The sequence below is a fragment of the Paralichthys olivaceus genome, chromosome 2, assembly GCF_024713975.1.
Source record: "Paralichthys olivaceus isolate ysfri-2021 chromosome 2, ASM2471397v2, whole genome shotgun sequence".
NCBI lineage: Eukaryota > Metazoa > Chordata > Actinopteri > Pleuronectiformes > Paralichthyidae > Paralichthys > Paralichthys olivaceus.
Genome location: NC_091094.1, coordinates 4559167 through 4583154, shown reverse-complemented (window position 1 = coordinate 4583154; position 23988 = coordinate 4559167). Strand labels below are relative to the sequence as shown.

Here is a 23988-nt window from a genome sequence, read left to right as displayed (position 1 = left end):
CATGAACAGGACTGAGACCCACTGACCAACCACAGAACTGTAAACAGGCGCAGCACTGAACCATGGGAGAACGCATGGCGGGCAGAGGGTAGAGGGTGTCTGACAATCCAAAAAAAAGAAAGCAAGTCAACGAATAGAAGACAAACTCAAAGGATCACCTCAAAAAAGAAAAGAAAAACGACAGCGATGCAGAACCACAACAGAGAAAGACAAGAGGAGGTAGTGGAGGCTGCAGAGCTGTGGAGGCTGCAGGAGACTTCAGCAAGACAGGAGAAGAACAGAGAGGAGGGAGAGAGTCAAACAGTGATTACAAGACAACATGAAGTCCTGAGCAACACCCTGCAAAGAGGCAACAGTGAGAGAAATGAGAGGAATCAAAGGCCAAACAAAAAAGAGAAATAAATAAAAGAAACTGAGGATACATAAACAGAACAGACGACAGCCCACAGCCCACTAATACTGCAAGGGTGCAACTCCCACACACACTCAGAGCCTCGAAAACAGCCAAAAACATCACGGCACTGCTGGGATCCGTTTGTTTTTCTCAGTGGTGTCAACAGAAAGTCACAGTCATTAGAAGATAATAAATGTATTGAACCGTGTGGTGGGAAAAACGAATCATGTGGCAAATTATAATCCTCTACAGAACTCCCGAATAAAATGACTTAAAATGAACAAATGTGTTTTTATTGTGACGTCTGCAGGAAGTCTTTAGTTGTTAACGCTGATCAAACAAAACCAAGTGAAGTAAAAGTAAGAGGATTTATCTGTGAATGAAAAGTGTCAATGTCGAAAAGAAGTGAGAGGAGCAGAGTGTCACATGACCTCGTTTCTACTCTGCTCCCATTTAATTTAGCTGATAATAGAACAACACGTCTCCACTGACTCCAGTTGTACAAAACTTAAAGCCAAGATATCTCTAATGCGGACGCCTCCATCTTGCACTTTTTCTCATCGAGCCATCGTCTGCGCAGTAGCAGTGGAGTGGAGACAAAGCAAAGTCCCGATGACACGCATTCGACCAATCACGAGTCGTCTCAGCTGTCACTCATGATGTCTCAGCCCGTTTTTATATCAAATAGGTTATTAAATCCAAACTTACCACAAACATGAACACTTTAACACACATTAATGTGATAAGATCTAACTAAAAGGACAGAAGCCATCTTGCAGCCAGCCACCAGGGGGCAATCGAGACACTTTGGCTTCACTTTTGGGGAGCTGTCATGTTGTTCTGTCTATGTGCACAACCCTGATTCTTCCTTTTATTATAGTTTCATAATGAAACATCTGTAGGAAATGTTACATTTAGCAGCTTATTGTGATGAGAAAAACAATAAAATAAAAGTTTTGAAGGCAACAGAAACACCTTGAAGTATGTTTAATGTCAACGATGGGACTTTAAAGGTGTGTAACTTGATTTTTGATCACTAGGGCGCCAAATAACTCTTCCAACAGCTCTAACAAGGTTAAAAAAAATGTCCTTTTTCCACATTCAGCTCGTGTGGAAACAGCTGCAAACAGGTGATCTGTCAAAAAAACATAGCTACGAGCTAAAAGAGGCTAAAAATCCCAGTGGAGCTGCTGAGTTGTTGAGGACGTGACCGAAGGTGTTAAGTTCGTGATGTGTTTTTAGTGGAGGTCATCTGTGACTGCAGCTCCGTCTGTTCATTATTTCTGTGTGCAAAACTGTGATGACCGTCCAAGAACATCGAGTGTGTGAGTGTGTGTGTGTGTTTCTGTGTACATCAAGAAGCATTCTGCCTGCAGCAGATGCTCAAACCATGGGAGGTCGGGAGGAGGGGAGCTCTGTGTGTGTGTGTGTGTGTGTGTGTGTGTGTGTGCGCATGAGTGCATGTGTGTGTGTTGACTTGAGACAGCTTGGAAGAGGACGCTGGACATGTGTTGGATCACATGGGACATTTGGAAGGTTGACTGGTTGAGTTTGGAGGTTGGAGCAATGATATCATCAATGCACACACACACACACATACACACAAATCCATTAGATGTTAAATATTTCAAGGCACTAAAATGGGCACTTGATGTCAACACAGGGACACCTCAGAGGTCAGACCAGTGCGTAAAGTGGCCCAGCACTGATGGACTTGTATTCATGTCTCAGTTCTCACTGTGAAATCGGACATTTTGAGGACAGAGAACAAACAACAAACACGTTACTTTTTGTAGAGAAACTATTAACACAATAAATAATAGCAGAAAAAAACACATTTAGTGTTCAGTAAATACATTTGCTTGTTTGTTATTATCCACATTGGCAGATATTAAAACCCCTCAAACACTCAGTTTCACTCATCAGCTCACGTTAACGTCTCGTCTCGTCTGCACACTCTTCAGTTCTGGTTCCAAAGCGAGTTTGTTTAATTCATGAAATTGTGTTTGGAACTAAATGTCTATTTTATTAGCCAAAAATCTGGTTGTGTTGGATCATGACTGGCCAAACTAATCCAGATAACAAGCAACTAATGAAACTACGTATCTAGCTTGATCATTAGTAGTGACACTGCCAAAGTGTTCCAGTCAGATGTAGTTCCCTTCAAAAGAGTAAAACTGCATCTCTACATAATTAAACTCAACAGCACAAGTGTGTTTAAACATACTGTAGCTACCTCGCTCACCAATGACAGTTTTAATTATTCATTTATGATTCAATTAATCTGTGATTAATGAATAAATATTAACTCTATAAAACAGAAAATAAAGATAAACGTCCTTATGATAAAAACAACATAGGTTGCATGCTTGGCACCATCAGGACAGCTAATTAGCTTAGAGAGCTAATGAGTAAAACAGAGTGAGGGAGGTAATTACACATTAATGTGATTAATGACAAACACAACATATGTGTTTGTTCTCAAAAGCAAATAATTCCTTAGTTATCATTGATCATTCCCTATATAATGTAATTTATGTTCTTACAAAAACAAAACATCTATGTTCAAATTGTCTCATCCTGCGTTTAGAACAGAGTCAGAAATATAAGTCCAGTCACCCATGACGACTGCGGACGATGTGATTGGCTGTCAAAGACTTGACGGTTGAGAGTTGCACCCTTCGACAGGTAAAGCAAGGCGAGAGAACGTCCCCCTTTTTACAGCAGAGAGAGAGAGAGAGAAAGAGATGGACGAGACACCCCCCTCCTGCCGCTGGGTGGAGGGTGAGGAGGAGGGTGAGTAACAGGGAGGATGGAGGGACAGAGAGGGACAGATGGATGAATGGAGGGGTTACCTTTGTTGCGATTTTCGGGGGGTCCTTGTTTTTTACCTGTTCGGACAGAGAGAGAGGGCGGAATGCTGATAAGATGGTTCAAAGGAAAAATAAGATCAAATCAAACTGAGGGAAAACACAAAGGTTCAAACTGATAGAAACCCACAGGTGTGTGTGTGTGTGTGTCGTGTGTGTGTTGTGGGCAGGAATGGACCAATCAGAGGAGAGAGACACATGACTCCCTGCTGTGGAGAACCAAGGCCGCCATTTTTGACGGCTAATCAACTAATCAATTGATCAGTATATCACTCATATCAATAGAATGTTACAATGATATGTATGTATATATAAACAACAATGTGTATAATGATATCAATTAGAGCCCAATTATAATTAATAATCAGCTGATATGAGCCTTTCAAAGACACATCAGTATCTGCTTTTATGTTTGGTGAAATGAAAATGTTTTATTTTACAAAATGCAAAAAGCTGTGCATTTATCCTTGCAGTTTAAGTAATTTTTATTCTCTTATTTCCAGTTCTATATCTTTGGTTCTTTTTGTGTTTTAATCTAGTTACTTATAATAAAAGTATATGGTTAACCTGTAAGATATCAAGCTTTAATTCTACAAAACTCTTTGTCAAAAGGGTTTGATGACATTTTTTAAATTGGCCAATATATCAATAGCGGACCTTTTTTACTCCCTAACATCGGTATTGACCTCCAAAAGTACTCATCGTCAGGCTGTGCTGTTAATTATTACCTCATGTTTCTGTTTGTTTTTGATTTCACTTGTTGTGTCATTGTTGATTCTTCCCTGACACTGAACTTTCATTAAAGGCTGTTCCACATCTCTCGATCATTTCATTTCCTGTCGTCTCCCTACTGGTTTTCTTATGAAGACAGAAGACGTTGAATTTGTTGAGGTTATGCTTTTATTTAACCTTGTTGATCAAACAGGTGACTGAGAGAGTTTGTGTGTGTGTGTGTGTGTGTGTGTGTGTGTGTGTGTGTGTGTGTGTGTGTGTGTTTGTGCGCGCGCGCAGGTTAATTAAGTTTTTCTTCATGAGGACATTAACTTCCTGTTGCTCTAAAGTGCACTATTTTATTTGTGTAAGGAGGATCGGCAAGGTCAAATCCAACACATGCACACAAGCACACACACACTTGTACACAGCTCTTTATTATTCAGCTGGTGTGTCGTGAGTGATGACTGAGGCTGAACTGCTGCAAGTGTGTGTGTGTGTGTGTGTGTGTGTGTGTTTGCACATACCGAGTGCAGCAAGATAACCAGTGGGTGTGACTGGAAATGAATGAATGCATGAGTGTGTGAGTGGCGAGTTGCTGCAGCCATGTGTGACTGTAGAATCTGCTGTCACACAAGAGACACACAGCGGAGCCTGTGTGTGTGTTTGTGTACTTGTATTTTGTGACACCCTGTTAAAGTCTCAGATTCAGAGGGTGTGGAACCTTTTGGGGAAATGAGGGCAGTTTTGGAAAATGAAGACAATGTTGGAAAGTGAGAGCATTTTGCAGCCATTTTGTCCAGTTCTTACTTCAGATGTTTCAGGTTTGATAATTGATTTATGGTTTAGATTAGCTAAAGATAAAGCTACAACAATGAGCCTAGGGAATGTATTATGTCAATGAGGAATGAAGTGTAACAGTACAGTGTTGGAGATGCTAATCTAAATACAACATTGATTTCAGATGAGTGTGAAAACTTTGTGCCTTGTGGTCTTCCTAATAGGATTTATTTTTGTGACTGGAGGCCGAAACGTAAACCTGAGCGTCTCTCTCCACTGAGCTGGTACATTCAGCCAGTTCACAATGAATGCCTGACAAACTCAAAACTTTAGCAAATAAAACAAATGATCAGACAAAAAACAAACTAAAGAAAAAGACATGAGTAAAAGGGGGTTAGCGTGATCACAAGCAAATCAAAAGCAATAGAGACCGACTGCAGAAGCCTGTTGGTTTACATCAAACTGCTCTGTAACAGTACGAGGATCGTCTGCACTTTGGCTTTTGAAGGGTTCCACTTTAAAACCAGCTGTTATGTTAACAGGGGGAAGGTTACGTTTCACATTTTTAACCAACATTACATCCATGTCAAATCAAAAACTCAGGATAATGGCCAGAAACTACCACAAATAAATGAGACCAGGATGTAGTTCAATTCATTTGTTCAAGGTCTGCGTGGAAAATGTTCAAACTGTGGGCTGAGTGAAATATGATGCCTTCATCGACAAGTACACAAATTGGAAAAAGTGGCAGAACCTTCGTATCCCATTCGCTTTCAATTTGTGCAAATGAGGAGGTTTGCTTGGCGAAGCAAATCTGCAGTGTAACCTGTGAACTTTGATCCGCAGCATTCGTCTGTGTGTGAACCTGTGGCCTAACACTTCAGTTAAAGGAGGGAAATTTACTATCAACATTCATAGATAGTTTTTTAAATAATTATTTCAGACAGTATATAAAGAGAAACATCATATCTATATATCTATCAGCTATCCATCTATCTATCCATCTATCTATTTATCCATCTATCTATTTATCCATCTATCTATCTATCTATCTATCCATCTATCTATTTATCCATCTATCTATACTCAACCTCACGAGTCAAGTTGACCTTTTCATGATTGAATCTATCTCAAACTAATCGATCTCCTAATGCGTCTACGTTAAAGAAACCCAAACACTGACAGATCTGCCAGGCCTTGTTACGGTTGCTAAGCTGTGTTAGTGAAGTAAACTTGTGAACTCGTTGCCGGTGCAGGTTTCACATCCCTTTTCAGCCATGTTTGAATCTCACATCTGTTGTGTTTAGCTGATGTTCAGCAGATAAGAGCACAGAAACAACAACCTCACTACAGGTCACTTCACCCGTGGTCTCATTTATTCACTAACATTTCTCTGGTGTTCCGATTGAAGCTGAATAAAGTGAAAACGCTACAGTTAGACCCTTCAAACAGCTCTGCTGTTGTCAGCCCAGACTGGATGAAGTCTACCTGCTGACAGAGCCAGCGAGTGTGACAAGAGAAGCTTCAAAAACAACTGATAAAAATGTGCAAACATCTCCAATCTGCACCGTTCAAACAGTAGAGTAGAAATATTCAGAAACCGTCACAGTGATAGTCGTCTTTCTTGTCAAACTTCCCTCTAAACACTTCACACAGTTACTCTGCTCATGTGACCTTTGACACTTCAACATTAGTTGTGTGTTTTTTTTCAGAGGTGTTATCACAGGCTTCGCCTCATGTCTTACTTTTCTTGACCTTCTTCTCTTCGTCGTGCTCACTGGCTCCCAGGAGAGTAAAGATGATGCCGGTTTGAGAGTTGAGGCCGACGGCTGACACCACCATCCTGCCTGATCCTTCCATCACGTGGGTTCCTGAAGAGAGATTCAAGAGCTACAAGTCACAACTGACACCAAGTTTTAGGTTTTTCATTATGGTCATTTCTTTTCATTTTAGATTAATGTGAAATCATTTATGATTTTCTCATTAAATACTTAAGAAATACCTGCGTCAGTATTTGAGTTGTGTTGTGAGTTCCTTAAGGATTTTCAATCTACAGCATATTACCTTTGGTGATGAGGATTAACGTCAGATTCACAAAGTTAAGTAAGAAGTTTGTTCGTGTGTTTATTTAAGTTTGAACCAGTAACCTTTGTATATTTAAATCTGAACAACTTCGACAAGCTTTGAAGTCAGTAAGTCAGTTAGTGGTTATGAAGTTTGATCACTGACTTTTCCTCACGCAACTATCACTCACCGGACAGCAGCATGGGGTCCTTCTCCATAGATTTGCGGACCTGGTCGGATTCTCCGGTCAGTGAGCTTTCGTCAATCTTCAAGTCATTTCCTTGGATCAGGATCCCATCAGCAGGCAGAAGGTCACCTGCAAGTTCAGAGGTTAGAGGTCAGAGGGTCCCTTCAACCCTTGAAGGCAAAGTGGATCACTTTCATTTCCAGTCAGCTTCACATTATATGGTCAACTGGAATATGCTGTTTATTATAATTTATTTTGTGTACTGTTTGTCAGCCCCAGTACCAATGAGGGTAAATCTTAATGTGACAGCATGTAAGGATTTCTTTGACAACATGTGGCCATGCAGTGTGAATGAAACTACAAGAATCTTGGGGCGAATTCATTGAATAGAGGCTTTTATTAACGTCACATGTCTGATGTTCAGTCTGACATGTGAGGTCTCGTACCGTATTTGATCTGAGCGATGTCTCCCACCACAAGCTCAGCCACGGGGATCTGGATGACCTGGCCTTTGCGGATGACAGTGAACTTCTGTTCCTGCTCGATGCGACTCTGCAGCCCACGGAACTGCTTCTCCTTGGACCAATCGTTGAAGGCCGTCACCAGCACCACAATGATGACCGAGAACAGGATAGCAGCACCTTCGATCCAGCCAGCCTGGGCCTCGCCCTCGTCCTCCACGCCTCCTTCTACCTGACCGCATGCTGTTGAACAGGAGCGATTTTTTAGTGCCGCAAAAGATATCGACAGCCCCGTCTGCGATTTAATTTGTTTAAAGAGAAACCTAAATGCACTGACCTTCACTGTCTCCCCCTGGTGGATGGTAGAAGGACAGGCCCAGTGAGATGATGGCAGCGATTTCCAGGATGATAAGCGTGACGTCTTGCAGAGCCTCCCACACCAGCTGCAGAAACGTCTTGGCCTTCTTGGGGGGGATGAAATTTTTGCCAAACGCCGTGTGACGTTTCTCCAGATCAACGGGGTTACCAGACAGACCTACAGAGAAAAACACAACACGTTAATATTCACACCAACGCAGAAGACCTGTCAAGAAGAAGGAAGTAGCTAAAGTAACCGCTCAGACTGATAGGCAGAGGTGGGAAGAAACAAAGTACAAATACTTAAGTAGAATTTTCAGGTATCTGTACTTTACTTGAGGGTTTATTTTCCTGACACCTTTTCATTTTACTCGCTACATTTGAACACAAATATCTGTACTTTCTACTCCTTACATTCTCAAAACTGGATCGTTACTTGTTTTGATGCTTTTACGCACAGAGCACCGCTCGCTCACTCGCTTGCCCCGGCGGCGTGTGTGCCGTCAGGGGGGCAGCGCGAGACCCTAAGCGCCCGGAGGTTGGTCGGGCTGCCATGGCTGTCTGAGGCCCAGCGGCTGTACTTCACCTACGGAAACCTTTTTCGACTTTTACTTCCTCTAGATGGTCAAGTTGGATAGTGTTCTCGGCGCCCTGCCAGGCCCCATCCATTTATTCCCTGTAAAGGTTGATCCAGGTGCTCATGCAGGACTTCGGTTCAGCTCAGTCTTTATTATTCTGTCTGAAATTTGGCAGCAAAACTAGACTGTGCCCAGTGATGTTTTTCTGCTCTGTGCCGGTTGTTAACAAAAGAGTAAAATTATCCTATTTTGTGTGCCTACAACTTTTTTTCATTTTGCTGAGTTATCAAAAGAGGCATTGTGTATCACTGAAGTTAAGAATTCATTTTTACTTTTGTACATTTCAGAGCCTGTACACTTTTACTTTTTAGTTGAATCAGTACTTCTACGTTTACCAGAGTCTTTTTTTACACAAGTATCTGTACTTTTACTTCAGTAAAGGATGTGAGTACTTTGGCCACCTCTGGTAGGTTGTCAGCTCATTGAATGTAACTCAGCACCAAAGATTGTCTTTTTTTTAATCAAGTATCTAAAATGAATGTTTTGTTTTTTGACCTTATAACCTCCTAAAATATGTGGACATGTGTTTCCAGTTTTGACAAATATATATGAGGCTGTGTGAACTGAGCAGGTCCATGGTTTTTACATGTCTTGTAACAATAACCATCAAAAGCAAGAGTTAAAACAAGAAGTGGAACAAACAAAGTAATTGGCTACGATAAATCTTCAGGAGTTTAATGCTGATATTGACTGATGGTACTTTATAAGATTGTCTGTTCTTCTGTGAACTCAATTTCCTTGTGTTAATGAATCTCACTGTTTCTGTATATGTAATCACTATTATTGAATTAGTTGTCACTATTGATTCAACACATGCTTCCTTTGCAAAGGTTTGAAAACCTGTTTCCTGTCTTCACTATTTAGTGACAGTGTGTTGAGCTTGGTACATGGGTGTGCACCTACAATCACAGAGGGCAGAAGATGCACCACAGTGATAATACTTGTGATTATACAAGCTGTAGTTTAGCAAAATGACCTACTTTTGTTGCAGGGAGAGAACAAGCTTTTTCCATATCCTGTTTTATCTGGCGAATCCCCGAAACAGATTTGTCCCACCCAGAAAAATTTAGCATTTTTGTATTTATCATTTCCTGCTTTGTGTCCAGGGATTGGATTGGGAAAAAAGGACGAGGTCAAACTAATTCAATTCAGGTGCAAATTTATCGGAAGAACAATCCATTATCAATACCTCATATCTGCTGATGTATTAGGGGGCCAACATATAGAAACAAAACATTCACACATATGGTCAATTCAGAGTCTCCAATTAACCAGAGCTGCATGACTTTGAACTGCGTATCTGTGAAGCTGGAGTATCAGGAGAAAACCCACACACACAAGGAGAACATGTAAACTCCACACAGAGAGATCCCAGCCGAACTGGGATTCAAACTGGAAACCTTTTTCTGTGAAGCCAACCACTGCATCCTGCTGCCCTCCAATCTGATTTGAAATATATAAATAACCACAAGTAGTTACCTAGTTTCTGGGTATCACTAATCTGTGTTTGTTGTGTATAGACATGGTTTCCCAACATTTATAACTTCTGACCTCGTCACTGACTCCATTTGTCTCAGTTTACAATCAACTTAACCAAAGCGAAAATATTTTATTTGTAATAAAAATGAAAAATGATAATCCACAGGATAAAAAAGTAAATATTAGAGATAAGCCTGAAGAAATAGATTTAACTAAGATACCTGAGGAATGTTTTCTCTCGATTCCAGTTAATCATCTCGCAACCCTTCAGGTTAAACCTGTGGCCCCTAGCTTATGTCCCCGCCCTATGTTGGGGACAATAGGTGTGTGTCTGTTGTAATCATGACAGCCTGAACTCACCCCTGCTGTACAAACAATCTGCTGCTCCACCAGAGCCAAACTGCTCCGTGTCAGTAAAACACCACCTAATCAGAGACACCCGGGCCTGAATCAGCTGCTTTAAACAGAGCTAATGACGATTAAACACAATATATATATATATATAAACACACAAGATAGAAGTAATTATTCATTCTGAAAACCAATAATCAAACAAAATCAATAAAAGTGGAATAAGATAAGAAGGTGTGAATATATAAAACTGTGCTCTGAAGTGTAGCATCGTCCTCGCCTTCAGGCTTCGTTAAATATCAGTCACAAGACGGCTACAACAAACCGATTCATTTGGTTAATTGTAAAAAAATGCGTGATGTTTTCTGTTCCAGTTCTAAAAGATCTCTTACAGTTTGCTGAGGACCAAACGATATGTATGAGATACTGATTCCAGAGCTGTGACTGTCGTTTTCCAGCAGTGACTCATTTCCAACCCTTCATTCAATCTTCATATAAAACCAAAAGAGTTCTCAGTCTAATCTGATGCTTAATTTGGGGGTTGAGCAGGAGGGTTACATCTTTGGATCTCTTTTATTATTGATTTTTATTAAAACAGCATTTCCAGATTACTTATTGTGCCATATCAATTCATGAGGGAAAATAAGCAGGAATCTTTAACTTCATTAAACAGGGTTTATTTGCAGCTGCACAGAGACGAGGCTGAATGAAGTCACGTTAAAACGATCAGACTCGTCCCTGATGTTTCTGGGTAATCTGGTGTTTTTCAGTAAAACCTCAGAATCTGTGAGTTCCTCTGCGCGGCTGAGTGGGCAGAAACATGGCTGCTGTGGACTGTTGGTGGAGTTTGGAGATGTGCAGTGGAACGTGCTCTGAATTTCAACACTCTGCACTGCCAGGATTTCTAATGGAGGACGACTCTGTAAGTCAGCACCAACATGCGCTCAGGCACGTTTCTGTCTTTAAATGTTTTAATAATGGCTTCTTACTCCATCTCTGATTATTCTCTGCAGACAGGCTGAATGGAGAGATCCCCTCCTCTTCCTCTTTATCTGGACTTCTTTCCTTCTGTCTAATGTCTTTGGAAGGACTCTGGTAAAACTACCACATTATATTTCCTGACCATTTTGAGGTTTCATCTACTTTCAGAGCAACCAGGATGCTCACAGAGTGACTAGTTTCCTCATCACGAATGTCACATGACCGTAACTGTGTGGCTTCAACAGCAGAATTATTCAGCGATTTAAAAGTAAGCCTGACTGAGATGAGGGATGATATTATGTAGATGAGGGGATGTGAGATGAGAGGAGGCCGGCTGAAGGGAAGGAAGTCGAAAGTATTAGAGCAGAGGAGAAGCGAGAGCGGCAGTGAGACGAGTTTGGAGGGAATGAGGTGAATGAAAGTGTGGATTATAATGAGATTGAGATGAGGAAAAATAAAATTAGGCAACATGAGATTACAGGACATAAGAGGAAATGAGATGATGTGACATGATGACCTCTCAAAGCACTTGACAATTCCCATTCACAGATCCATGCAATCATTCATACAGTGCATCTACATGCATTGTAATATGGGATATGACCCAATCTGCCAACCTAAGACAAAGAGTTTCTTTGGTTAGAGTGACAGCGAGGTGAAACTGTTACCGACGGTTTCATTTCCGTTCAGCGCTGGCAGCTGCAGCCTCTGACTTCTCAAACCAAAATCAGAATCAGCAGCGTTTTCAAACGTCTCCGTTTTAGAGGCTTGAAAAACTCCTAGAAATATTTTCTATCAATCAGCTCATCGTTTCAGCTCTGGAGCACAGCTGGTTACTGTGTCCCTCAAACTGACACCTACAGTGGGGGTTGATGGAGACCAGGAATATTTGTCCCTGCGGCTCCATAGTAGTCACTCCAGTCACGGGTGAGAAGAGATACGACAAGGTGAGATGAGGCAGGATAAAGTGAGAGGAGGTGACATGAGATGAGATCTAGAGATGTGCAATGAGGTATGGTGTGAAAAAAGTGATGAGGTGAGGTTGGAGAAGAAGAAATGAGGCAAGGTGACATAAAACGTGACGCAAGGAGTCAATTTAAGTGATAAATATTCAAAACAAATCTAAAATAAAAGCTTGAATTAAATATTAAAAGATTATAAGACCATATTTCCTAACTGTACAGCTTCTTAACATGTCAGCCCGAGTGTGTCTGTGGTTTGGAGCTGAAGAAAAAGAAACATCCACGTGATGAGCTGCTGCACAAACAGAGATTATAAAAATAAACCGGTTGTCAAATTCTTCATCAGCCATGTTTCATCACACCGTGGTTTAGTTCAAAGTTTTGTTTGATCATTCTGAAGTCAGTGTCTGATGCTGAAAGCTCCTGACAGACTAAAATAAAGTGAGTCAGGAGCTTTGCCGGCTGCTTGATCGATACGAGTCTGTTTTTTTCTGGCGTAACGTTGTGATTGTGACAGCGAGTTTCATCTGGTGTCTGGCATCATTCCACCGATCCCCGTGGAGATGAGTGGAGCAGCACGCTCGCCTGTCACAGATATTTATGGATTTCAGCTTCCTGCAGAAATGGACTTCATTGGTCCAAAAAGAGGTCTCTTCCAATTTACAGCCTCATCAGCCAACGTGCAGGTTCATCCTTTCTCACTTTCATTCATCCTCGCTCTGTCAGATTAAACTACGGCAGCGTGTATTAATGTCTGCTCTCATTGTTCTGACTTTTTAATGTCAACTACAAAGACAGAGGTTTCATTTATCATCTCTGCAGGTCACCCGCCACCTCAGTCTTTGTCTGCGTCTTGCTTTACTCTTTCACTGCTGTCCCACGGCTGGACTAACAGTCCCTGTGTGTATCACTGACAGAAGTGATGCTCAAGTCATACTTCAGTTTCAACTGCTTCAAGCATAAAAGTGTAGCTGAAACTGTTCGGGTATCGTGGATGTTTGTATCCAGAGTCTGTGCAGGTGATACAGCGGTGGACCAACTGTGAGTCAATCTCAGCTGTCAATCATGACATTTCACCCCTTTTTAACATCAAATGTCTGATTAAAACATCAGCGTGATTTTAAAATGACAAACATCTCTGAGACACATTTATTTGACATGTACTTCTATTGTTTAGTTTGGTCCTCCATTGACATGGACGAGGCAGGCGTTATGACCTATACTGCAGCCAGCCACCAGGGGGCAATCAAGACACTTTGGCTTCACTATTGGGGAGCAGCCCTCATGTCCATCTTTATACACTTAGAAGTATATAAAGTAAAACATTTTCGAACACTGATATGGTGCCCAGTATATATATTCTTTAAAAGGCAAAGGCTCAACTCCAACATATCAAACCCTTATGACAAAGAAATGTGAAGCTTGATATTTCACAGTATAATATATCAACTTCCTCCACAAAGTGTTCTCTGCCGTTTTCTCTCAAATAAAAAGAAGTGGATCTGAGGCCTGAACTGCCTTTTTATTAACTGTGTGACATATGACCAAGTGCATAGTTGCCATGGTAACACCTACAGAAGCCGTGCTCTCAGCTGGCCCACACCCTTTATGAAAACACTGTAAACTAACAGGCCTCCTAATTATTATCACACTCGTGTTTCTTCTGCTGAAACTTTCTATGATTTGGTGAGCAGCAAAAATCTACATTACATTCCAGTAATTCAGTGTTATGAATAATCTTTAAGAAAAAAAAAAAAAAAGAACGTTTTGCATTACACGGCATGTCGATATCATTTAATGATAACCAACAGCAGCTGCTGACACGCTGCAGTCGGATCATCCTTTCATTTTTTTCCTTTGGTTTTTCTGCTCAAAAGCTCTTTCACTGTGTTTATAAACGCATGAAGATGCGTGACTTAATATCATGCAACAGTGCATAGTGAAGGCATGTCTACATACATGTGCCTGAGAGCGAGCTTAATATTTACTCATCCAGATGGTTCCAAGAGTCTTTGAGGATTCGGTGAAATACCTTTAAGAGCTATTAAATGACCTTCTGGGTTTTTCAAAGATCACTGGTCATTTATTTTTCAGAAAAAACCAGATGCTCAGCCGTGTGACTCAAATGTAATATTGATACAGAAGAGGCACGAACGAGGGCTAGAATACACCAAGGGCCAAAGTAAACAGTGCATCAGAAATCTCAGCACAAGGAAACCGCCAAACACCATTTCCTCTTGATAATCAAAATAAATATTAGAGTGAGTTCTCCAAGTTTGTAGCTTCATCCTTATCTTCCTTTTCCATCAGCATTAAGTGTGCAGTAACATCATCAATATACACACATGCAACCTGTTTAAGTGACCATACATAAAGACACCGTACATCGTGAACAGACACACAAAAAAAGATCATCTGCCTGTAACAGCAGCTGACATGATTAACTTTTGATTAAGTTTCATATTTAATAGTATTATAATGCTGGGGGATTTCATTGTTTTGTTGTGTAGGAAAAAAACAAGAAAATCTGATTTAACAGAAGAAATTAATTAACAGGCTAACACAGATCCTGTTCTATGTTTAGTCTCCACAGACCAGAGTCTGCAGGAAATAAACCGGCCTTTAAACAGACACTCACATCCACTGCAGCAGAATGACGCAATGAAGGAGTTTTATAAATCTTTAGACTCTTCCCACTACAATAAAATAAATTCGATTTCTCAGTGGTTTTCAGATTTTTTAAATTCTGGACAGAGAATTTAAGGCAACATGATGCTTATAGATACCAGCTTCTTTTAGTTTATTACGAAAGATGTGACAGGATGAAAAACCTGCCACAGACGTAAAGAACATTGCATGTCTTGATCACTTGGAAGAGCATTCTGCTTCGACTGGCACAGACATGGATGACCTTAGGCTCTGTGTGTCAGAGAGAGAGTGTGTGTGTGTGTGTGTGTGTGTGTGTGTGTGTGTGTGTGTGTGTGTGTGTGTGTGTGTGTGTGTGTGTGTGTGTGTGTGTGTGTGTGTGTGTGTGTGTGTGTGTGTGTGTGCGTGTGTACACGTGCCTGTGCGTGCATGCATTCATTACAGTAAAGAGGACTCGGGTCACGCAAAGAGCTGAATCCCAGATGGGTCGCTGACTTCTCACTCCAAAGAGCTCAAAAAGATCTGACACGGCAGCAGGCCAAGAAAAAACTCAGACCCTTCACTTGGACCACTACTCTCTCTATCTCCTCTTCCTCTGTGTGTGTGTGTGTGTGTGTGTGTGTGTGTGTGTGTGTGTGTGTGTGTGTGCGCGAGCGCGCACGCGCATGTGGCTCAAACTGCAGAGGACTTTTTACAGATAAATACAAATAATAATTTATAGCTAAGGAAAATATAGTTCTCTGTTGATCTCATCTGAAGAGCAGATGTAAAAGAAAGAACACAAACTGTGGTTGAAATCTCCATAAAACTGAACATCTGATCATCAGCTGATGACACAGTCAGTAACTGTTTGAATCAATTTTTGATTTTCCAGTTTCACAGTCCCGGAGGTTTATTTAAAGAGAATGACTCTTTACATGAAGACACTAAAGTAAAAAGCTCCAGAGACACAAAGAAACCATCTTGTCAGCGTCTCACCTGAGTTGTGACAGAACATGCTGAGGTTCATTAGCATTTTCCTTAAAATAGCTGTTTATTTTTAGGTTTATATGTGTTTTGTTTGTGACCCAGGTCCTGTTTCAATAAAGTTTACAACTCACTGTGTGTCTCATGCTCGGAGGCTGTGAGTCCTCAACACGAAATACACTCAGATTTTGTAAAATGATGAGAAGGACGATCAATGACCTCCAGCGAGGCCGCAGACTGATTCATCAATACACATTAACCAGCGGGATATAGAGCAGCAGCTGAGCCTTGTGTGTGTGTGTGTGTGTGTGTGTGTGTGTGTGGGGGGGGGGGGGGGGGGGGGGGGGGTCATCTCCAACAATGATCGTCTTCTCTGTGTCCAATCAGTAGTTGATTTTACAGAGTGAAAGTAAAATCAGCTGAAGAAGAAACATCTCATTATCACAGTCGGAGCAGTGATGTGATACACAAACAGAGTTAAATATAACTGTGTTAAGTCTCTCAATGCAAAAATCATCACCCATGAGCCGAGTCAGTTTCAGTTCTCCATTGAAACATCGACACAACAAACCAGATTAATGTGAGGAATCCAATTTGAGGACACAAACAGAAACTGAGGTTTCTTGCAGGTTTTCATTCTACCACAGGGAAACAGAACTGATCCTGTGTGACATTATGTTTTTCCACATTCTGTACGTCTGAACTGTTGGCACTAGTGATGAACATTTTCAAATAGTATGTACCACAAAGAAACGAACAGGCTGAAAATGTCACCTTCTTGACTGAGGTAATTACCTTAATATATAGTTTTCATTGTTATTGGCAGCTTCCGCCATCGATACAAACAAGAGACTCACAATGTCAGTGTTAAAAGTCATGCTAATGTAAACCCTTCATCTCAACAACCAACAAACTAGAGCACTCAGTGGATCACATATTTCCACCAAGGACCAACGGTCAGATAATTTTTCATCTGAATCCTAAACAAAAGGAACATACTGGATACATTCCAAAATGCCTTATCATAAGGTTTCTTGGAATTTCATTAAAGAGTTGCGCAATCTTTCTAACAAACCAAACAACCAAGTAACAAAGAAATGGACAGGGATGTCAACACAACCTCCTTGGCGAAGGTTTTGTTGCACTGCAAGCAGTTCTTCTTCTGTTGCGCATTGATTGTACATATTCTGTATTGTTCAAGAGATGTTTTTTGAAGTACGACACAATATCCCTGATAAGAAGCAACAAACAGAAATCAGTATCTGGACTGACACTGGATTGACACTAGTCCAACCTAGTTAACTGTAACAGTCAATCACTGTGTGTGTGTGTTTAACCTCAATCTTCCATTTAGGCTTCCCCAATTCTTTTCTCCCTGTCTCTCTCTCCCTCTCTCCCCCTCTTTCTGCAGAGAAAATATAATTACACTTTCTTCATTAAAGTGAGTAATTTCTTGCGTGGAGGACGCGACTACAGCTGTCCTCTGATTACTAAATGGAACAGAGCAATGATCTATGGAGCTATTAGGGGAACGGGCTGGAACTAATTTCAATCCTGGAATGGACCGATGGCTGCGAACACACATACACAAACACACACACACACAAACAAAAATACACACACACACACACACACACACACACACACACACACACACACACACACACACACACACACACAAACACAGAGGGATCAAAACAATGAGACAGGGAGAGAAAAATAACAAACAGCAGCTTGTCAGCCATTTTCTGGCCTCAACTGAAGCTCTGACTGAAATCCACACTGGTCATGTCTCACCACAGAAGAAGTTAATCAACCATAGGCGTTGTCTGTTTATATGAATTGGGTTAAAGCTCAAGTCTTAACTGACAGGTCAGCCTGTTTAGTAGTTCAGTGACTAATTAAAGTTAACAATACAAATATCCATCCATTATTCATACCAGGGTTGTGGCAAGGCTGGAGTCAATCCTAACGGACATTGGGCTAGAGGAGGGGGTACGCTATGGACAGATCGCCAGCGTATCACAGGGCTGGCATTCACAAACAAACATTCACACCAACAGGCAATTATAATCTCCACTTAGCCTAAATGGAATCAAGTACGAACTCGTGGAACGCCAGGCTGACGCAGACTCTCATTCTAGTATGAATGGAATCATGATGTGTATGTGTCAATAGATCAAGTATGCAAATCTCAGCAGAGACGGAACTTGAAAAGTCTTTCTCTTTTTCATTCTCATTCTGTGGAAGGGAGCGGGAGAAAACCCCACGCAGACACAGGAGAACAGGAATTCTCTTCACAGAAAGATCCTAGGTGAAACCTACAACCTTCCCGTTGTGAGCAAAGAGTGCACCATCTATTAAGGGCAAACACTTACTGTACGTTTAGGAGAATCAGATTTCTAGATTTCAAGAGAAGAGGGTCATGAGATTAGATATGATTGCAGCACCTTCATCTGTTGATTCTGTACATGAGTGATACAAATCTAGAATAAACCAAATACCAAGACCCGAATTTGACCACAGTGACCATGAGGGTAGTTACCAGCTGCTTGGTAAATCAGCACTGACCATGACTCAGCAGAACGAGTCTGCAGCTCATTGACAGATGAATTAAATCAACCACATTAATGTTGATTAATATCTTGATTGAATTAATTATCATTCAAAACAGTTGCTCCACGTCGCCAGGCAGTGGACAAAAGCCAGGCTGCAGAACATTTGCTACTGGGCCAAGAAAAAATGATTCAGCAAAAAATGTGCAATTTCATGAGCTGTTAAACTGTCATAGGCTGTGTTTATGGTGATAACCTTGAACCATCTCTGCTGTTTCTTTGATTTTGGCCACTCCCTGTCGCACTCAGAACAACAGGATAACGCTGTTGAGTGAAAATAGACTAAATCATTGTCAAATATATGTCTATATGTATATGTCATTTGACTTTGACGTGAGTTTTGACATCTAAAGGCTAATTTATGCTTGACGTTAGATATGGAAATAAACACTGGTGATACAACTTGGCCACGTTTGCTTTGTTCTTAAGCGATACATCATCTCAACCTCGTACCTTTGCCATGTTTGTTAACAAACTGTAGGACTCTGCGCTGCTCTCTAGTGGATGTCTTGCTTAACAACCCTGCTAACAGACGGATCTCTTTTCGTACAAAAATGAGCCTTGAACATTTGAACTTGAATCTCAAATGCTCTGAGTTCTTCCCTGAGGAAATGCAGCATTTTGATTCTCATTAAACTTTAACCAGGTTTGCTGGTTGGATGTGTCTTACCTTCTATTGGTGATGTTTTCAGGCAGCGGCAGATGCCCTGCACGTCTCCATACATGTTCTGAATCTTGTTGACGGCCTCTGCGCTCCGCAGCTCCATCAGATCCCTCAGATCCGTCACGGCCATCCCAAAGTCCCCGTCATGGTTGCCCTCGGCAACCGAATTCCCCGGAGGGTGATCCGCCGTGTTGTTGGCCATATTGGTCCTCTTCACAGAAGTGTAGTTGTTTTGTTGTAGTTGTTGTTCCTCTGAATGTCTTTGTCAAACCGATCTCAACGTCAGTTTGGGTTGTCAGTTCCCAAGAATTGTGGGTACTGGTAGTTCTCGCAGGAGGCAGGCGGATAGACGTAAAACTGAGGTTATTTCCTGACCTGGACGTGCATGCTCCTCTGGGTTACCATGGAAACAGGGTAGTAAACATGTTCCTCTGGAGAAAACAAAGACAGGAAAAGAGATTTTTAAAAACCGGATCCAGGCAGGAAGCAGTCTCAGGGCACAGCAGACAAACATCATCATCAGCTGACAGATCAGAGCCTTTGATTTCTACTAATAAATAGCACAGAGACTAATTGGGCCAATTAGAGGAGAGTTTCTCATCTCACATTATTAAAGGAGAACCCTGAACCACCAAGGTCGTTACGATATAAACTGATTATCGGTTTGCGCCACCCCTCTGAGACACATGATTATATCTGCTCTCCTTGAACTGTCCGCTCTGAGTTTACGACAGAAATAGGAAGAGTATGCTTTCTTATTCAAAAGGTATAATTGTGTCTCTTCTCGGTATGGATGAGTCACCTCTGCATCAACCTACAGTGCATCAGTAACACGGGTGGGGGGGGGGGGGGGAGACACTGCAGTGGAGATAATTAGAAAGTGAGAGAATTGAACAAAGTATTCTCTTGGATTGTCATATAGAGAAATGAGGAATCCCAGAAAAAAACATTTGCAGCCATGTGTACTTTAAAACAGTCTGTGTGGCAGTTTACTATCTTTTCTACAGCTGAGTAAATCTATAAATCCTCATACCTCTACCCTCACATGAAGAAGAAGAGACTTTAGAATCCATCACTACAAGCATTGGGACGTTGTAGAAGCAGAATTGTAAAACAAATAAAATTATAGTGATCACAAATCAGGACAATTTTAATCAAGATTCAGAATAGAAACAATGAAATGTGGAACCACCGACACTTCGTCCTGCTGGTGAAGGACTGGGGTCAGGACTGAATACATGGCAGCTCTCTAGTGTGTGTGTATGTCTCTTTGTTAGCGGCCAAAGTGTGGCATTCCAGCCCATCACTACAGATTACGTAAGTACCCATCAAAGGTTGTCCACACACACACACACACACACACACACACACACACACACACACACACACACACACACACACACGCCATTTTAAGAGCAGAGAAAACTCTTCATTTCAAGAGTTGCAAATGGTTCAACCATCAAGGTCCGTGATGCATTGAGTAAACCACCGGTGCTTATCAATGCCATTCATATTCATACATTTATACTGCACCTGTCGTTGTGTGGAAGTCTGTGAAACCAGGCTAGTTTACTAATATATACTGAACGAGACTCATCAATCACAGGAGTTTATCATATCAAGTTCTGTTCTAACTGCATGCATGCTCTGACTTTGTAAAATATAGGAACTGCAGTCAGTGATCTCGATTTAGCCCCACCACACTAGTACCACCGGAGGCAGAGCTCTACCTCAAACAAGCCATGTAGCAAACTGTAGGTGCAGAGAGATTCTGTGGCCTGGGGACGTCCCTGAGCAACTCCTGCCTCACACATCCACAGCCGTGTCTAATCTTTCATCTTATGTAGCATAAAGGATGCTCTCCATCCGCTTCTCAGTTTCATCATATACAGAAAGTGCACAGCGTAGATGTGTGAGAAATAACAAGATGTGATGTTGGACTGTCCTTAAATTCCTCATTGCTCACGTGCTTGGTATTGTATGTAAAAAAGAATGTTCATGTTACTTTATCAGACTTGTTGAAGTTATGTATTTTGGAAAAGTTTAAAATGTAACCTTGAAAGATTTTGTAAGACTTCCCTCATTACTTATTCATTTTTTTTCCAGAAATATGATCTTTCTAACCCTCAAGCCTTTATCTTCTATTTCACAGTCTTTTAGATGTTTTCTAATCTTCCTCACATCAGAGTGATCTACCAATACGTGTGTGTGTGTGTGGGGGGGGGGTTATCTTTAGACAGAGCAGGACAGATGCCGTCACAATGTTCACTAATTATCCGTCTGTTCACTGACCAGAAGTCAAGTCATTATTTCAATAAAACAACAGAGGAATGAAATGAATTCAACTGCCTGCAGACCTCATCTCATTCATGTATGTTGCTGTTTATTACACAAATAGTTGTCATAATGATGGAACGTGTTAATTACAGATAATGAGATTAGTTAATTATACTCTATAAACAGAGAAAATGACTTTTAAGTTGCAGAACCAGTTCTGATCCTTCATGGAGATAGTTAGTGCTAAATAGTGGACCCTGTTCAGTTTTCTGGCTTCTCTTTAAACTATGATTTGTTTTTGTCTTACCTAAATGTCACTTTACAGAGACCATCACATTATTCCTTACATGAAGCATGTGAATGTTTGTGTACTTGTAAAGCATGAGCTTGTTAGTCTTTCCTCTGATAGGACAAACAGTGGTACTAAATTAAGCTAAAATGTGACAAGAGGGACAAAAGTGACCATTTCTGTGTTAATTAGTCAGTGAAGGGAAGAAAATACATGTGAAACCAGGAGGGACACAACAGACTAGAGATGTCCCATTTTACTCGTTCTACTAAACACCACATTCTGAGGAAAACACCACCACTAATTTCTAGTACCGTGATTATCGCTGTTTTCAGAAGACACTGTTTACACAGCACATTGCTTTTGCCATTAGCCACAGCCGAGCGCCTTTTTTTACCAGTCAAAGAAAGACACAGCAGTCACTGCCACACCAGAAGAGCAGGCCTTTTGTCTGTCTAACTCTAGATCTCGCTATTTGCATACTAACTGGTCGACCAGCTGAAGTGCAGCTGGTTTATCAGGGCTGGACTGGATAAGAACAAGCATTTACTTCGACAATAAATAGATTATTAGAAAATTAGCCTTTTTTTTAAGTGTTGATGCAATGTTCCTTTTATTTAATCAACCTTAAAAAGACTGAAATGTTAAAAATAAAGTGAGTAGTGTTCGAGAATGCGCTGGAATTTTTGGCTCAGCGAATAACACTGAAACCAAATTGGAATAGATCTCATTCACAAGTGGTGCATTTAAAATCATTTTAGCGGTCTTCAACCTCAGTCTAATTGTGTTTGATTGCCGAGTCCAACAAAGCTTCAATATGCAGCTCACAGTTCAACTTGTTAGCTTTGATTAAATCCACAGCGATCACAGTTTTAAGTAAAATTTTTGTATTAAAGGAGAGTTTTATGACAGTTATAATACTGTTTACTGTGATATGTGTGGCCACAATAACCGAAGACGGATCATTTGATACATGCACATCTTTACTATGAGCTGTGGAGGCGTAAGAGAAACAGAGAGTTATGAAAGAAGAAATACACAACATGCACATTGGGTGTAGTTTCACAGTCACACACACACACACACACACACACACACACACACACACACACACACACACACACACACACACACACACACACACACACACACACACACACACACACCTTTATCATCAGTCAACTACAGCACCACACCCATTTCAGTCCAAAGGTAAGCATTCTTATTTTTATACCTTAACGACACACCTGCTTACACACACACACACACACACACACACACACACACACACACAAAGAGATAATACACACATTTGCCTCTCCTTGCTTGTCATGTTGCTGTGTGTGTTTGGCTCTTATCCTTTAACAAGCGAGTGTTTGATTAACGTGGACTAATAATACACTGATAATGGAAACTGTCATTAAGCACTTTGTTCAAAGTGTAGCATTAGAGTAATAATAATAATACAGGGTGTGTGTGTGTAAATGTGTGAGTCGTTGGGTTGTGTTAATAGCAATTACAGTTTCATGCTTGGGCCACGCAACATGTGATGTTAATGAGCCGCATCCCAGACACACAGATTAGGAGACTCCTGCAAGCTGCAGTCACTCAAAAATACTCATAATGTAATAGATTACATATAACCGCAACCGAACTACACTGTTACACTTGCTAAAAAACCCAGGTTTCATATTTTCTGAATAAGACGAAAAAACAAAGAATCAACGGCGACTGTGGGTGACAGGTACCACTGCATGATGCCACAACTGTGATCACAACTATTTACACGTCTGCGGCTGTTTGCACCATTTGATTAGATGCTAAACTGGAGCGTTCACTGAGAGAACTGACAAAAACAACTTCTTACACGATCTCATCTCAACTACAGCACAAAGAAAACACTCAAACCTTTTCATTTTCACTGTCTCCATAAAAAACAACTCTGACAAAAATTGCCTTCTGATATATTTAGCTTGAATATATAATTGTGAAATACCAGATGGAAATTAACAACATATCCTCATGCCATTAATAGAAAACTGAATCAGTGGTAATTACGTTTCCTACAAAACATATTAGCCCCTCCAATTAAGTTCTAAAGAAATGTAATTTCTCTAAAACAGGTCTGAGATGAAAAATAAAATCATTAAAACACTGGTTACTTTACAAATTAACCTTAGACATTCTCAATAAAAAGCCAAATCCACATGATCACTTTTTTAAAATGTTTTCTTTTGAGCTTCAAAAGGAGACTATGTTGTTTTTCATTGTCTCTTTCCTGTGTGCTATATCGGTG

General features: G+C 40.9%; 1 protein-coding gene across 6 annotated transcripts in view; it reads right to left on the bottom strand.

Moving 5' to 3' along the window:
* The window catches only part of LOC109635482 (plasma membrane calcium-transporting ATPase 1-like), a 78353-nt gene that overhangs the window by 26898 nt on the left and 27467 nt on the right, over positions 1-23988 (bottom strand). For 4 of the 6 annotated variants that reach the window (XM_020096664.2, XM_069532045.1, XM_020096666.2 and 1 more), the window contains exons 2-7: positions 19133-19557; positions 7805-8002; positions 7453-7710; positions 7010-7135; positions 6501-6626; positions 3250-3285 (exon numbers count right to left, since the gene is read on the bottom strand). In XM_020096664.2, coding sequence (XP_019952223.2) covers positions 3250-3285; positions 6501-6626; positions 7010-7135; positions 7453-7710; positions 7805-8002; positions 19133-19328 — 940 coding nt within the window. In that variant the 5' untranslated portion in view covers positions 19329-19557. The remainder of the gene's footprint in view (positions 1-3249; positions 3286-6500; positions 6627-7009; positions 7136-7452; positions 7711-7804; positions 8003-19132; positions 19558-23988) is intronic. The other 2 variants (XM_069532037.1, XM_069532040.1) reach the window with 1 other exon arrangement.